A 14,210-nucleotide genomic window follows, 5' to 3' on the forward strand; every position below is an offset into this window, starting at 1 on the left:
ATAAAATATTGGGGGAAAACAGAAGGGTGAAAAAGTTCAGTTTTGTAGTCTGGTTTCTTCCTTGTAGGTTATCTGGACCACTCAGAAGACAAATAACTTCTTTCCAATGTTATTTTAGTTGTACTGTATACGATTGTCCATTTGTGGGACTGTGTTACTGTTTTTAAAAGGTTTAAATAGTCAGTTTTATGATGTATGTTAAGTATTTATAAAATGTACAGTAGCAGTTAATTTGTTGAATTTGGAATTCCATTTATATTATGGCATGCCCTCTGGGAGAAATTTGAATTACCGTAATAAATACTTTGTTGGTTTATTTGCTTTTGTTGCTAGCAGAAGCACAAGTCCACAGTGCTGTATTTAGTGGATGAGCAATGAAATAACATAATTTGCTGTTTAAAAATAGTCAAGATTGTACCCATCAGATGTTACAGAGCCTTTATTTGTGAACAACGTGAAAACAACATGATTTCAGTGTAGGTTCAGAATGATATAAAAATATAGCAGTTATGGACCTTTATATACAAAATATGTATTGATTTGTTTTGTCAAACAACATGATAAGAAAACATGCTTTATTTCCAATAACATGAAATTCTTTAAAATGTTTCTCTTTACCACCACTTAGTGGTATTTTTGAGTCAGTTTGTATCATGATAGTAAAGATATAACCTAAATTGTGATTTCTTCTTTTATGCTATTTTATCTTTTAGTATTATTCCAAAATACTATTCTTGCATTCCTATCGTATCCTAATTTTCCCCTTAATTTGTATGTGAGTGCAGGAAAGGTGTCTGAATTGGTATTCTTCCTTTCTTTTCCCCAGGTCACAGAGCTGTCTACGTAGGCGTCCATGTTCCTCTTGGAAGGGAGAGCAAGCGGAGGCATCGCCACCGAGGACACAAACACCACCGAAAGAAGAAAGAGAGAGACACTGAGGAGGGGAAGGAAGATGGCAGGGAATCCCCTTCTTATGGTTGGACTGTGTTCCTAACGTATAACACAAAGCCTAAATGTTTTAATGCCCCTAGTTTCTAACAACTCACACACAACTCTTTTTTTTAATTTTCTCTCTCAAAATACCCCTTTCTACTCTTTTTCTATCAGAGCAGTACTGTGCCTTGCATATCTTACTTTTGAGAGCCTTCAGCTATGTTTATTCGTACACTCACAGGACTCGCTTCAGACAATAAGCAGAAACCCTTGCAATCCATAATAGATAGAACTAGCCTGACTCTGTGTACCTCTCAATTTATTTTTATTCGTGGGATTATTCTGGTGCTTGTATTTTACAGAAATTCCTTACATATAGTTATATTGCTAGTTATACGGTATGTGTTACCAGTCTCTGATGCAATGCTTAGATTGGTAGATTTGAAATGCTACTAAGCTTAAGTTAATAAGAGTAATGGGTTTTTTACTGTTTACTGCCAGACCTCGTTGGTAAAAGAGTGACAGGAAAGGGACGCAAGTGTGATATTATGTTGTGTGGAATCAAACCCTCCCTTAACAATGCATAGATTGCTAGTTTAGAGAAGCACTTTGCTCAAGCCTGCTGTGTCTCCCCACCTTTCAAACAGTTCTGAATAAAACATTCAGCTCTAAAAGGCATTAAAGGCCACTGGGATCTAGTCTCTGACACTGATTGAAGGCTATGACATTTTAAGCGATGACATATGCGCTTGTGTGTTCAGCACCACGTCAGCTGCAAGACTCATAAGCACCCAAACAATGCCTCAAAGTCTATGACGTATTAACTTGTGCTTTATGACAACACCACCAAAACATTATCAGTTGTTGTCATGTCAAGCATTGAGGGCACTGAGGACATGGCGATTTATAAAACAAATGTTCTTAAACAGCAGTCTGCTCTTTACAGTTAGACCTAATGCTGCCGCTAGAACATTTTGAGCAGAGACCCGCACAAATCCCCTATAGCTGCTGAGTTGGGTGGGAATCTAGATTATTGAGACTCACATGCTGTTAGGTGTCCGTCTATTACTACACAAATCTATCTTCTATTTGAATAGGGCAGATGATAATCAGTCCCTTTTATTTTTGCAAATCATTGATGAAAAGGAGTTGGCAGGTTTCCCCTTTCTCTTACATCCCATATATTGAATATACATTTTTGTGTAAGTGTATAGTCTATATATACAATAAAGTCTCTAACAATGTAAGGGCTCTACCTATTTTGACAATGGGTAGACCGCCTTCATGTTCAGGTTAGGGCCGCGCAATATATCGATATTATATCGTGATATGAGACTAGATATCGTTTTAGATTTTGCATATCATAATATCGTGATATGACATGAGTGTTGTCTTTTCCTGGTTTTAAGGCTGCATTACAGTAAAGTGATGTAATTTTCTGAACTCACTGAACTGTTCTAGCTGTTCTATTGTTTGCCTTTACATTCTTAGTCATTATATCCATATTACTGATGATTATTTTATCAAAAATCTCACTGTGTAAATATTTTGTGAATGCACCCGTAGTTATTCCTACAATATTATCGCAATATTGATATTGAAGTATTCGGCCAAAAATATTGTGATACTTGCTTTTGTCCATATCACCCAGCCCTAGTTCAGGTTTAGGTGTGTAATAATGGTTTACAGCAGCAGCACCTATATGAAATGAACTGACATGTGCGTAATTCATACCAGCCCACCACACAGTGTACTAATGTGCTAACGGAAAATAACGCTTCCTTCTTCGCTTCCAGTCACTCCATTTCTGCCTCCCTGTGGTGTTCAGTCTTGTAATCTGCCATATCTGTTTCCGTTTTTCAGTCTGGTTCCAGATGTCCTGATATCTAGCCTCTAATTCAATCAGACATGAGAAGAAGATTGCTGGAAAGAATCAGAGTTTTCATTATTTTCTTTCGCGCACTTCACCTAAAAAGATTTCTCAGCATCAAGACTGCAGATGTATTTTTCTTTGTGATGCAGAATGAAAAAGCAGATACAATTATATACTGGTCTTACTTTACCCTATCTAGCTTGAGAAGGAATTAGCGCAACTGTGCTGACAGGCCACAAACTCATACATGTACACACACAAATTCTCTTCCACATTCAATCAAACTGGTCGTGAAGTTTCTGATTCTTAGTGCCATTTCCTCTTATTTTATCTCTGTTTCTGTGGGCAGATATTTTCCTCAAGCTTCCTCTATCTGAATGCGCTCTGAGGAATTTTACTTCAGGGGCAGCTCATACTAAGCATGGTTTATTTGTACCAGAAGGTGGAAATCAAAGCATACGTGCATGTATGAGATAATTGTAATCCCTGTAAATACTGTATGACGTTTGGCCTTTCCTCACTCTTTGTCCAGACACACCATCCCAACGGGTGCAGTTCATCTTGGGCACAGAGGACGATGACCTGGAGCATGTCCCCCACGACCTCTTCACTGAGCTGGACGAGCTCTCTTTCAGAGATGGCAGTGCCACAGAGTGGAAGGAGACTGCCAGGTCAGAAAACATTTGAAGGGGTGAACAGCATGATGACAACCACAAAGACAATACAGCGTGTCATTAATCTTTTGGCTTTTTTATGAATATTATTTTGTGTGATTTTTTTTTAAGAATTTGTGTGGTAGCTTTTCAAAATAATCATACTATAGAATAACCTGATTAGGGGTAAACTGGAAGCCATGATTAGGTATTGGGATCCTATGGCTACACCTAATTTTTAAGGGAAGAGTCTATTGGAGATTTACTTTTCCATAATTTGGTATTTTATCCACATGATTAAAATACTGTCTAGTTATCTGGAGAGACTTGCATTTGGCTTTGTTGCTCTGTGATGTAGCCCTCAAAATCTGCAGCGATCCCAAAACTTGATTTTTTTCAAGCCACCTTCTATTGGAAAACACCAAGATACACAGACCAGGCTCATACCAACCTTAGGTCACAAATTAACAACATCAACAGGGTCATTTTACTGAGAACTTGGAGTTTGAAAATGTAATTGTGACTTGGCTGGCATTTCAAAATTGTCCCTCACCGATAAAACTTGTGTTCACCGAAGGGACAGATTTGGAATATGAGTCACGCAGTTTGCAGTGCTTCATTATCCGCTCTGAAAAGCGAGATTTTAATTTGTATGAGTTACAATGCAGCTGGGCCATATGAGAAGGAGTGAGATGTCTTTGAACTATAATGCAATTCATATTTTATTTCCATGTTAATTACAATATGTGGTTCAATGAAAGCATTTTGATCTTTGTGTGTGTGTTTGTGTGTGTGTATTGTCTTGATATTTATCTACAGATGGCTCAAGTTCGAGGAGGATGTGGAAGATGGTGGGGAGAGGTGGAGTAAGCCTTATGTGGCTACACTGTCTCTACACAGTTTATTTGAACTACGTAGCTGCATACTCAACGGCACAGTCATGCTGGATATGAGGGCCAACAGTATAGAGGAAATTGCCGGTAAAGCTTACAGTCCTTTTAAAGACATCTTATTTTCATTCCATTTGTAATGTATTTCTTAAGAGGCATTGTAGTGAAAAGCATGACATAGATAAAGCAGATAATTATTTATTACTCAGGTAATATAATTTTGCCCCAATTATTTTTCTTAAAGCCAAAACACTGCCGCCAAATGGTGCGCGTCAAAACAGCCGCCCCTATTATTTTCTGTGTACAACCCCCACACCAGCAGTGGCTAGGCGTGTGCTGCACCTGTGACACTTCACACCACTGTCCTATTTCCAGCCTTGCTGCCCCTGGAAAAAATGCATTTTTTTCCAGAGAAAAGGCTGTTTTGTACTTCAATACAATAATACAATTGACTACAGACATTATTTACTAGTTTGGTGCTTGTTTTTCACCGTAGTTTTAACCATTACACTTGTAAATGGTAAATGGACTGTACTTGTATAGCGCCTTTCTAGTCATCTGACCACTCAAAGCGCTTTTACACTACGAATCACATTCACCCATTCACACACATTCATTCGCTGAATGGGTACAGGGGCTACCATGCAAGGTCCCAACCTGCCCATCAGAAGAAATCTAATCATTCACACACATTCTCACACTGATGGCACAGCTATCAGGAGCAATTAGGGGTTAAGTATCTTGCCCTAGGACACATTGACATGCGGACTGGAGGAGCCGGGAATTGAACCGCCGATCTTCCGATTAGTGGACGAACTGCTCTACCTCCTGAGCCACAGCTTGTGCCTGTATCTACAAGACAAAAATGAATTAATTGTTGGTTGATCTGCTGCTTTCAAAACATGATGTCACTTTTCAGATTATTTTTTCAAGTTATCTATCAAAAATATTCAACTACAATGGACAACTCACCCACAGCATTTTGTTGTCCAGTGCTGTACACGTAGAACTGGAGTTACATCCAGGTAACCACTATATTGACACACTGCAGCACAACATTTCCTATCGGTGCTAGGGGCGGCACTTGACGCGCATCATATGATGCGCCATGGCACCTTTGCAGCAATGTGTTTTCAGCTTTACTATGTTTCAGCTTTACTATATTTACTGTGTTTGTATCCCTGCTCCTGTGTTTGTATGACTCAGACATGCTGATAGACAGCATGGTGGCATCTGGCCAGCTGAAGGAGGACCTGCGTGACAAGGTGCGGGAAGCCATGCTGAAGAAACACCACCACCAGAATGAGAGAAAGCTCAGCAATCGCATCCCTCTGGTGCGCTCCATCGCTGACATAGGCAAGAAACACTCTGACCCACTCTTGCTTGAAAGAAACGGTGAGATCCTATGGTCCACTCGCATTTCTTTTTCATCCACATTTTCCACCATTTGGGGAATTATTTCTAAAGATCCAATGTTCAAATTCTTCAATGCCAGCGTAGAAGGTGGATGGTAAAAGTGAGTAGAAACTAGAATGATCTCTATTGAAATAATTGGCCCCCTTAGTGAAAGAGAAATCTGGGTGCTAAGGATTGTGCTAACGTCTATGGCTGGCCTGGCTTTGGGTTTGAAATAATGACTGTTTTCACTCCTTAGGGTGATATTCAGGAAATGATGCTTTACCTGCACCTGGAGTCAGCATTGTGTGTTTTTTTTTTGACTGGGCATGGCCGCAGTGGTGTTAATATATGTGTGCATTTTAAGATCTTGAATGCCAGCTTGAGGTTTTAAAAATGACAGAAATATGATGTTCTTCACTTCTCTGCCTGTGGTTCTTGATGGGCTTGCATTTTCATGTCATTACACCTGAAATGCAAATTTAAAAGGTCAAAATGATATTTTATGATTGTTGGTGATAGTAATAGCAATATGAAAGATGTATTTCATGTACTAAATGAGTATCTACTGTGTAGGATTTATGACTGGTCTGTCGTGGTAGAGCACAGTGCACTGACATCGTGCTAACTCATCCACTCCTGCATGCAAGCTGAACTGAGTTTCGCCTTACCTCAGTCATGTTGCGTGATTGTTTTGTTTGAGGTTGAATGAGACAAGTTGTTTGGCCCTTGCGGATCCTCCTACATGCCTCACTGAATCATTCTTATTGTCTTCTGCACACAATCATGCTTTTTGCTCACGTTTATGCAAGCATGAATCTCAAATAACACCTCTGCCATGCTCTTGCTGCTCACCCTTTCTGGCTGTGTCTCCTCCAGATACCATCCCTGTGATGTACTCCTACTTCATGTAATTTTCCTTTCTGCTCCATTCCTCTTTCCTCTTCCTCCTTCTCCTTTCCCTCCTTCTCTCTCTCTCCCTTATTTCCCTTTTTTGCCATTGTCTCCTCTGTTAGGAGAGGGGTTGTCCTCTTCACGTGTCTCTCTCCAAAAGCCAGGGGCACCCTCATCTGTCTCCAACCTGTCACAGAGACGAGAATCCAAAGTCTCCATCCTGCTCAACCATCTCCTGCCCTCTTCTTCCTCCAACACTGGGCCCTCCCCAGGTCCCTCACCCCTCGCCACCCCTCAAAATACCCCTGCATCCTTCAGGTGCTCCTCCCAGAGCCCCCCACGCACCCATGGGGCAGGCCCCGGCCCTCTAGGCATCCCAGAGGTGGTGGTATCGCCTCCCGAGGATGACGACCCACCTAACTCTGCAGAGGAAGAGGCAGCATCACAACAGTTCAGCCGGCGAGCATCCTCGGCATCCCAGGGCCTCGAGCTGCTGCCCTTAGAAGGCAAATATCTGTGTAGCCTGCCAGTGTGAGTCACGGCTTGAACAGAGAACACTAGCACTAGCATGAAAGCTCTGCTTCCTGTCAACTTCCAATCCTGTGGCCATCTCATCAATAACCCACAGCAAGGCTCACTCTAGTCAAAGACGCTGTTCCCACAATGTTTTTGACACCACTCTCCTTTTCCCCTCATGATTCTTGCTTCCCTTTCCCTCTCTTAACTTTCTAACTATTCCACTGACCCATTCTTCACACTGCATAGACCTTTTATACTCTGTCTCCCTACACATTTTCGAGACATTCTTCAGTGTCTTTGCCTTGCTTGACCACATTTCTGTTCATACCTTTTGCATTGTGGTCTCGTGGCTGCCCTCCAAAATTTTTTGGTCTGTCTGGTCTTTCTCCCACACTGCATCATGTGTCCTGTGATGTTTTATTGCTGTGTCTATCTTATTTATCCCATCTCACTCTTCTCCATCAAGGTTTTTCATGCTAATAGGGATGTCCCATGTTTCTTTTTAGCTTATGAATCCGAATCATTTAATCTTTAGTGTCTACTGATGTTATTTAATCTACAGATACATAATACAGCTGCACCTCACACTTTTTATTCAAGTTGGATTTAGATTGGACAGTTGCATGTCCTCATAAAGAAAACTTGAAATACAGCTGTCATTTAATTGTTACCCATAAAAATTTGAATTGTGTCCTGTAGTGTTTTGTATAATAGAGAGGAGTGTCTGTATGGATCTGTTGTAGCAATAAGCTTTACAAAGGATTTGTACAGCTTACAGAATGTTGAAATGACGTGAGGTGAGGTGCACCACATCTGCAAAATGCTGCTTTTATGGGGCAGCAATTCTAATTCTTCTTCTTCTTCTAATTCAAAGCTGTTTTGGTTTTACCTTCTGAAACTCGCTCTCAATGTGGTTATCATTAATTGGAACGACTGGCTGCTGTTTATTTTTCTTGCTGCTGGAATGGGTTTCTTTCTGTTCTAGCAGAGTGCATCGAGGCACTTTTGGATAGGTTACATATTCAGAGTACAATCTGTTATAATAAAAGATCGAAAGTGAATTAGACTTTTAATTGCTGATATCAATCAATGTGAAATGTAGTCTATGATACTGATCTACTTGCTGATAAGCTTTGGGACATCCCTAGCTGTGATGAAGTCCTTAAGGTTTTTTTAGCGTGTTTGTTGTAGAGAGTGACATTATAAGTACTTAATCTTTTTAGCTGCAACATGTTTTATCCCCTGATGACTGTTCCATTTTGAGTACCCACAAATATACATGTCATGCAACTTTTGTTTTTTCCCCTGGCATCCTTTTGGCACCCATGCCCTTCCTCCTCACCAATTTCTAAGTATAAACATTCTTTTACCCGATTAAGAATCTAGTGAGGGCAGCATGTGCCAGCAACCCGGATGGGTGTGTTGGTGAGGACCCATATTGGCACCTACAGTGACTTTTTGTTCTTCCCAAACCAAGCCTAGTCAATGTATTATTAGAATGTGTGCGTGCATGTGTGTCTGTGCTTGTCTCACTCCTGGAATGGCTCCATTTCAGAGTATGGGTCATTAAAACAAGTGATCACTTGGTTGGAGCTGAATCTCAAAGGTTGTGTGAAAGGGTGGTCTTATTATAGCTGACAAGCTTATGTAATTGTACCCCCTTCTAGGAAAATATACACTATTTCACAAGAGGAAAGCGTCGTGACATTAGTGTGTGGGTTATTCAGAGGGGGGTTTCAAGTCCTAATTATTACATTCTAATAAATGTACTTTGGTGAACACTGTAGGTTGTAAAAATGTTGTACAAAGTTAGCTTAAAATAGATATAGTGTTAGACAGTGAAATGCCCTTTATCACTCACAGTAATTTGTCTGAATGCCAATTACAGTCTGTCTTACAGGTCACAAATAATTATAGTCAGCAGTGGAACGATATAGTTGTTCTTGATGTTTTTCATAGCATGTGCTATATTGTAACGGCACTGAGTTTACCACAGGCTATTTATACCTGTACATGCTATTTATACTTATACATGCTATCTACCGATGGCTATGCCATCTACCCAGGTTATTTATACCTATACATACAATCCACTGATGGTATGTATAGGTATAAATAGCCTGGATAATAGATAAAGGATAAAATATGTTTTCATGGGTAAAATACCTGTGCACAGGGCATGCAGGAAATCATTGGTGGCATTGAGTGATATTCACCAAAACTTATTGTGTGTATCCTTGAAGTCTAACAAAAGCACTGAATGCATTCCCCCCCCCCATAAAACATTTGCAAAGCTGACTTTTTCAGTATTTTAAATCCTATAGTATTTACATCCATGTTTAGTAGTTTGCAGTCTTCCTCTTCCCTACCTTCCTCTTTGCTGCATTATTTGGCTCATTACAGCCACCTGTAGATCATTAAAATAGTGGGAGACCATTTGCGGGACTGTTCATTGTGCCACTGTCATAAAAAACTGCTCCATAGCGCTACTAGAGGTCAGAAACTCCACAGGGTACCTTTAACTTGACTACCAATGGTCACTTTGATTTATTATAGGCATCTCAGCTCATGGTAACCCAGTGTCATTATATAATCACTGTATGTATACAACTGTTTGTAATCTCTGAGTCTTTACGCATTATAACACAAACTGTGCAAATAACTGTGGATTACCAGCACTTAACCAAAGTCAATACATTGATAATACAGCAAAGAAGCACATAGCGATGTAAAGTTACTGCAAAGATACAATATAAAAATCCAGGTGCATCTTTTTTCTTTACACATTTCCCAAGAAACACCTAGTGCTACCAGTGTTACATAAGAGACAGAAAATTTGTACAATTTCAGTTATTATTTTACACTTTTGCATACAAATGAGCTTGCGCTGTGACGCCACTGTTTAAAAGGCTGGTATGGGTGAGCATTCCAGGGCTTAGCCTTCCTGAATGAAGTGTGTTGGCGGATGCAACCTAAGCTAATCCCTCCCTTATTCCAAGAGGCTTTGTTGGGTATGTGAGCAATCATGCTCCTGTTCACCGGTCACAGCTACCCAGCATCCATTGGGGGTTACTTCAGGGTATAGTTCAAGGGTATGGATCACTGGACAGATCACATGCCTGCAGATATGGCACATTGTAATTTTGACTTGGCTTAAGGTTGTACTAATTTATTTCGAATGACTGCAAAAAAAAATGAAGAAATGTGTTGATGTAGATGTATGGAAATAAGAAATACCTGGTAAAAGAAGTGTTACTTCAGAATTGCAGAGAATAGTATGCATATGCTATTCTTTGACTCAATTACATTGCTCCCTCATTTCATCTCCCACCCTCATGTCACCTCAAGTGCTAGCGTTTCCTGTATCTGGTATGGCTCACGTCGCATAAGCAATGTTGAAGTGTGCAGCCAATTATGCACAAAAATACTGTAGCTTCAACACATGAAGGTGCTGAAGTCTGGAGAAGGTGAACTGTCAGGCATATCAAACACACTCACTCTCCTTTAGCTCAAAGCTTACATGAATTCAAGCACAGCAGGACTCACTCAAGCACCAGGGAAATGAGCTCGACAGACAAGGAGCAATCAGTAAAAGAATGTTTTGTGAAATATACATCTTCCCTGTGGAGAGTGATCACAGTCTTGCAGATCTGTAACCAAATCATCACATTTAGCAAGTAATGGTTGTAGTTGTTGAAGTAATCCTTTCATTTGCAGCTAGAAATTTGAAATGTTTGTCAGCCTGATCACCTGTATGTGGAACTTCAGCTCATCATTCTAAAAAACTTGGTCTTAACTCTGGTGCCTGTTAAACACTAGTACTGTATTTTTACATTAGCGATCTAAAAGGTGATGATTTTGACTTGGAGTGGCACAGGAGTGCAATTCACCACCACATACAATGGAAACTCTGTTGTACCAGAGTTGCTTTTCATCCTATTCAAATGTAAAGAAATATGCAAGATAAAATTATTCATTCATTCAGAGCTGATACAGTGGTTCATTTTCCTATTTAATCAGCAAAGCAGAATGTAAATATCACACTTAAACAGAACACTTTTTAACCTGTTGCACTGCATCACAAACTTGTGTGGGCAGCAGCATGTTTTCAGGATTGTGTATCAGGTTCGTTTGCTAAGAGCTTACCACTGATCAAAAATGCATGTGAAATTGCCTCCCATTTGTTCAGCCCATGCCGTAAAACAGCCTAGAACTTATTTGTTTAATTTTCCACTTCTTCAAAGTTGCAATCTGAGTAGAGAGAAGAATGAAAGACAAGGGGCATTTAATGATTGCATCACAAATGGCATTTCATGGTGAACCACACAGCTATTCTTGACCAGTCTTAGCCTCCCAAGGACTCACACCACTTTGTCTCCCCTCCCCCTCTCCCAGGACCACTGGTGTCTCCGAACTCTGTACCAAACAACCTGGATGGTAACAAGGCAATGGAGAGGAGGCCTTCTAAAGCAGGGGTCAGTAGAGAAAGCAGCAGTGTCGACTTCAGCAAGGTAACCTAACCACAGTACTGAGCACAGAAACAGTCCATCATGGTGGAGGAGCCCATGAGTTCATCAGTGTTTTTCCTCAGTTTCTGGACCTCCACAGACATTTCAGTGGCCTGTGTTGAAAGCTGCCTCTATGAGAGCCAACATCACATACCCATCGGCTCTTTCCTTCTTGGGCTCAGTAAGAGGCATCTGCAATCATTGTTCCACGTGTAATGGACTAAGAATTAATCATCAAAGTAAAAGTCTTATTTAGTTATGTAACTTTGGTTAGTTTGGAAAATTTCCTCCCTCGCATGGCCTCCATCCATCTTACCGTTTTGTTCCTCATCCATTAAATAAAATGGCAGGCCGCCATCAGTAGTTATCACTATAAAACCATCCAAGGTGCAGTGTTTATATGAGTCAGAGTATACAAAAGAGGGATGAAGAAAATCATCTTCTACACAGCGATAAAGAAAGTGTTGCCATGCTCAGATCTGTATTTAGCATTGCACACAAGAGATATATATTCAGGAACACGATAAGAAATGCATCACAGCAATGGACAATCTTTGCTCAGTACTATGTAGTTGTTTACATAGCTGCTAACTTTCCTTATTTTTCATTATTATCATAGCATTCCAACAACTTGCTGTCATCCCTTACATTCACATGTCTTCATCGCTTTGTGCATGTGTGTCCTTGGAATCTGTTCTCTCATTCTTTCTCACAACTGAATATATCTGAATCCTAAATTCCATTGGTTCCATTGGTTTCAGGTGGACATGAATTTCATGAAGAAGATCCCTCCGGGCGCTGAGGCTTCCAATGTGCTGGTGGGGGAAGTGGACTTCCTGGAGAAGCCTATAATAGCCTTTGTACGACTGTCCCCCGCAGTCCTTATCACTGGCCTCACTGAGGTGCCAGTGCCCACGAGGTACTATGATAACCAAGAGTTTAATAATATTATGATAAAGACTTTGATTCCAAAAATCAGATATTCAGAAAAAAGTGGCCTACTTCCACTATGTATTATACTGTAGCTGCAATTTAAAGCAAACTGACAAATTAATTTGTAAAAGCCCAAGTGGGACTAAAGTAACTTGGGGATCTACTGAGATTGTACAAAACTCAGTCTGTATTCTACAGTATAAAGAAAAAAGAAAAAGAGTCTATAGCTGTGCTAGTAGCCCTGTGAGGCCAGAAAACAAAATTGTTGCTTGGAAAAATGGGGACGTAACTTTGCTCATCTATAACACATGCTGTTTGATGTGACAAAAGCTTGGCCTTACTGTGTAGTAGGTGCACACTGGACATATGATACACATTACTGCTGATTTCTTTTTTGTCAGCAAATGTAGCAATTAACCAGAAAAGGTAGGGAAGAATGTTTTATGAAGAAGAAACAGAGTTTAAAGTATTTTTGACAACATTTAATGAAGAAGAAATAAAACACAAGAAACCTCCACAGGATACATTTAAGTGATAAGTGATAGTGTTACTCATGGTTCATTTTTGTGTGTCTTGTCCAAAGGTTTCTTTTCCTGCTTTTGGGTCCTCATGGCAAGGGGCCTCAGTACCATGAGATTGGCAGATCCATGGCCACTCTGATGACAGATGAAGTGAGAGAAGGAAATATGGATGATATACCATGCACACAGCTTTTAATAATAATTTGTTATTTCAGCTTGTATAGTCTTTAAGCTGTATCAAAGAAAATCTTAGTAGTAGTTTGTAGTAGTTTGGATTTTTTTTGGATTTGAGATGCATGCTCGACTGGACATTTCACTCTCTTGAACATGCTGTGAATTTGGTCTTGCTGTGAACAAATTAGCATGTTATTGAGGCGTTTTAACAACTTATCAACAACAAATATTATTCATTATGTAGATTTTCCATGATGTGGCATACAAGGCGAAAGACAGAACGGATCTCCTCTCTGGGATAGATGAGTTTCTTGATCAAGTGACTGTCCTGCCTCCTGGAGAATGGGATCCCACGATCCGGATTGAGCCCCCCAAGAATGTCCCATCTCAGGTGAGTGTTTATCTCTGTCATATGCTGTGTAAAGTGTACTTACTGACTTGTTGAGTTTGTGTGAGTTACTGTATACCTATGCTCTGTGTACTTTTAATTTCACAAACTGCAACCTCTTCAAGTTTTCATGGACTATTCTTTGGTGTGTATTTCTGTATATCATACTGTACTCCATACCATTATAATCACACTGAGAGTGCCCCCTTATGGACTTGAGCAGCACGACAGCATGTTGGTGGAAATGCGTGGAAATATATTATTTATAAATGTCCTCCTGCAGCTGAAGAGGAAGAGGCCATCCCAGCCCAATGGTACTGCATCTCCAGCTGGAGAGCTGGAAAAGGATGACGACCATGGAGGACCTGAGCTGCAGAGGACTGGGAGGCGAGTACAGCACCTTTTCTCAGCATAGCAAGGACTTTAGATTAGAGTTTCTAATGCAAATGGGCCTGATTTACTACAGAGTACATTTTTTAAATATCACTTGTGTTAGCAAATATTTTGGCAAATAAATATGTGATAATTA

General features: G+C 40.2%; 1 protein-coding gene across 6 annotated transcripts in view; it reads left to right on the plus strand.

Annotated features, from left to right (window-relative positions):
* The window catches only part of LOC121912405 (sodium bicarbonate cotransporter 3-like), a 47,427-nt gene that overhangs the window by 18,370 nt on the left and 14,847 nt on the right, over positions 1 to 14,210 (plus strand). For 4 of the 6 annotated variants that reach the window (XM_042434520.1, XM_042434522.1, XM_042434523.1 and 1 more), the window contains exons 3-11: positions 827 to 976; positions 3,339 to 3,477; positions 4,279 to 4,439; positions 5,556 to 5,744; positions 11,553 to 11,632; positions 12,427 to 12,584; positions 13,182 to 13,269; positions 13,538 to 13,684; positions 13,965 to 14,068. In XM_042434520.1, coding sequence (XP_042290454.1) covers positions 827 to 976; positions 3,339 to 3,477; positions 4,279 to 4,439; positions 5,556 to 5,744; positions 11,553 to 11,632; positions 12,427 to 12,584; positions 13,182 to 13,269; positions 13,538 to 13,684; positions 13,965 to 14,068 — 1,216 coding nt within the window. Of the gene's footprint in view, positions 1 to 826; positions 977 to 3,338; positions 3,478 to 4,278; positions 4,440 to 5,555; positions 5,745 to 6,760; positions 7,145 to 11,552; positions 11,633 to 12,426; positions 12,585 to 13,181; positions 13,270 to 13,537; positions 13,685 to 13,964; positions 14,069 to 14,210 lie in introns of all 6 variants that reach the window. The other 2 variants (XM_042434525.1, XM_042434521.1) reach the window with 2 other exon arrangements.

This window comes from Thunnus maccoyii, chromosome 15 (assembly GCF_910596095.1).
Source record: "Thunnus maccoyii chromosome 15, fThuMac1.1, whole genome shotgun sequence".
NCBI classification, from domain to species: Eukaryota; Metazoa; Chordata; class Actinopteri; order Scombriformes; family Scombridae; genus Thunnus; species Thunnus maccoyii.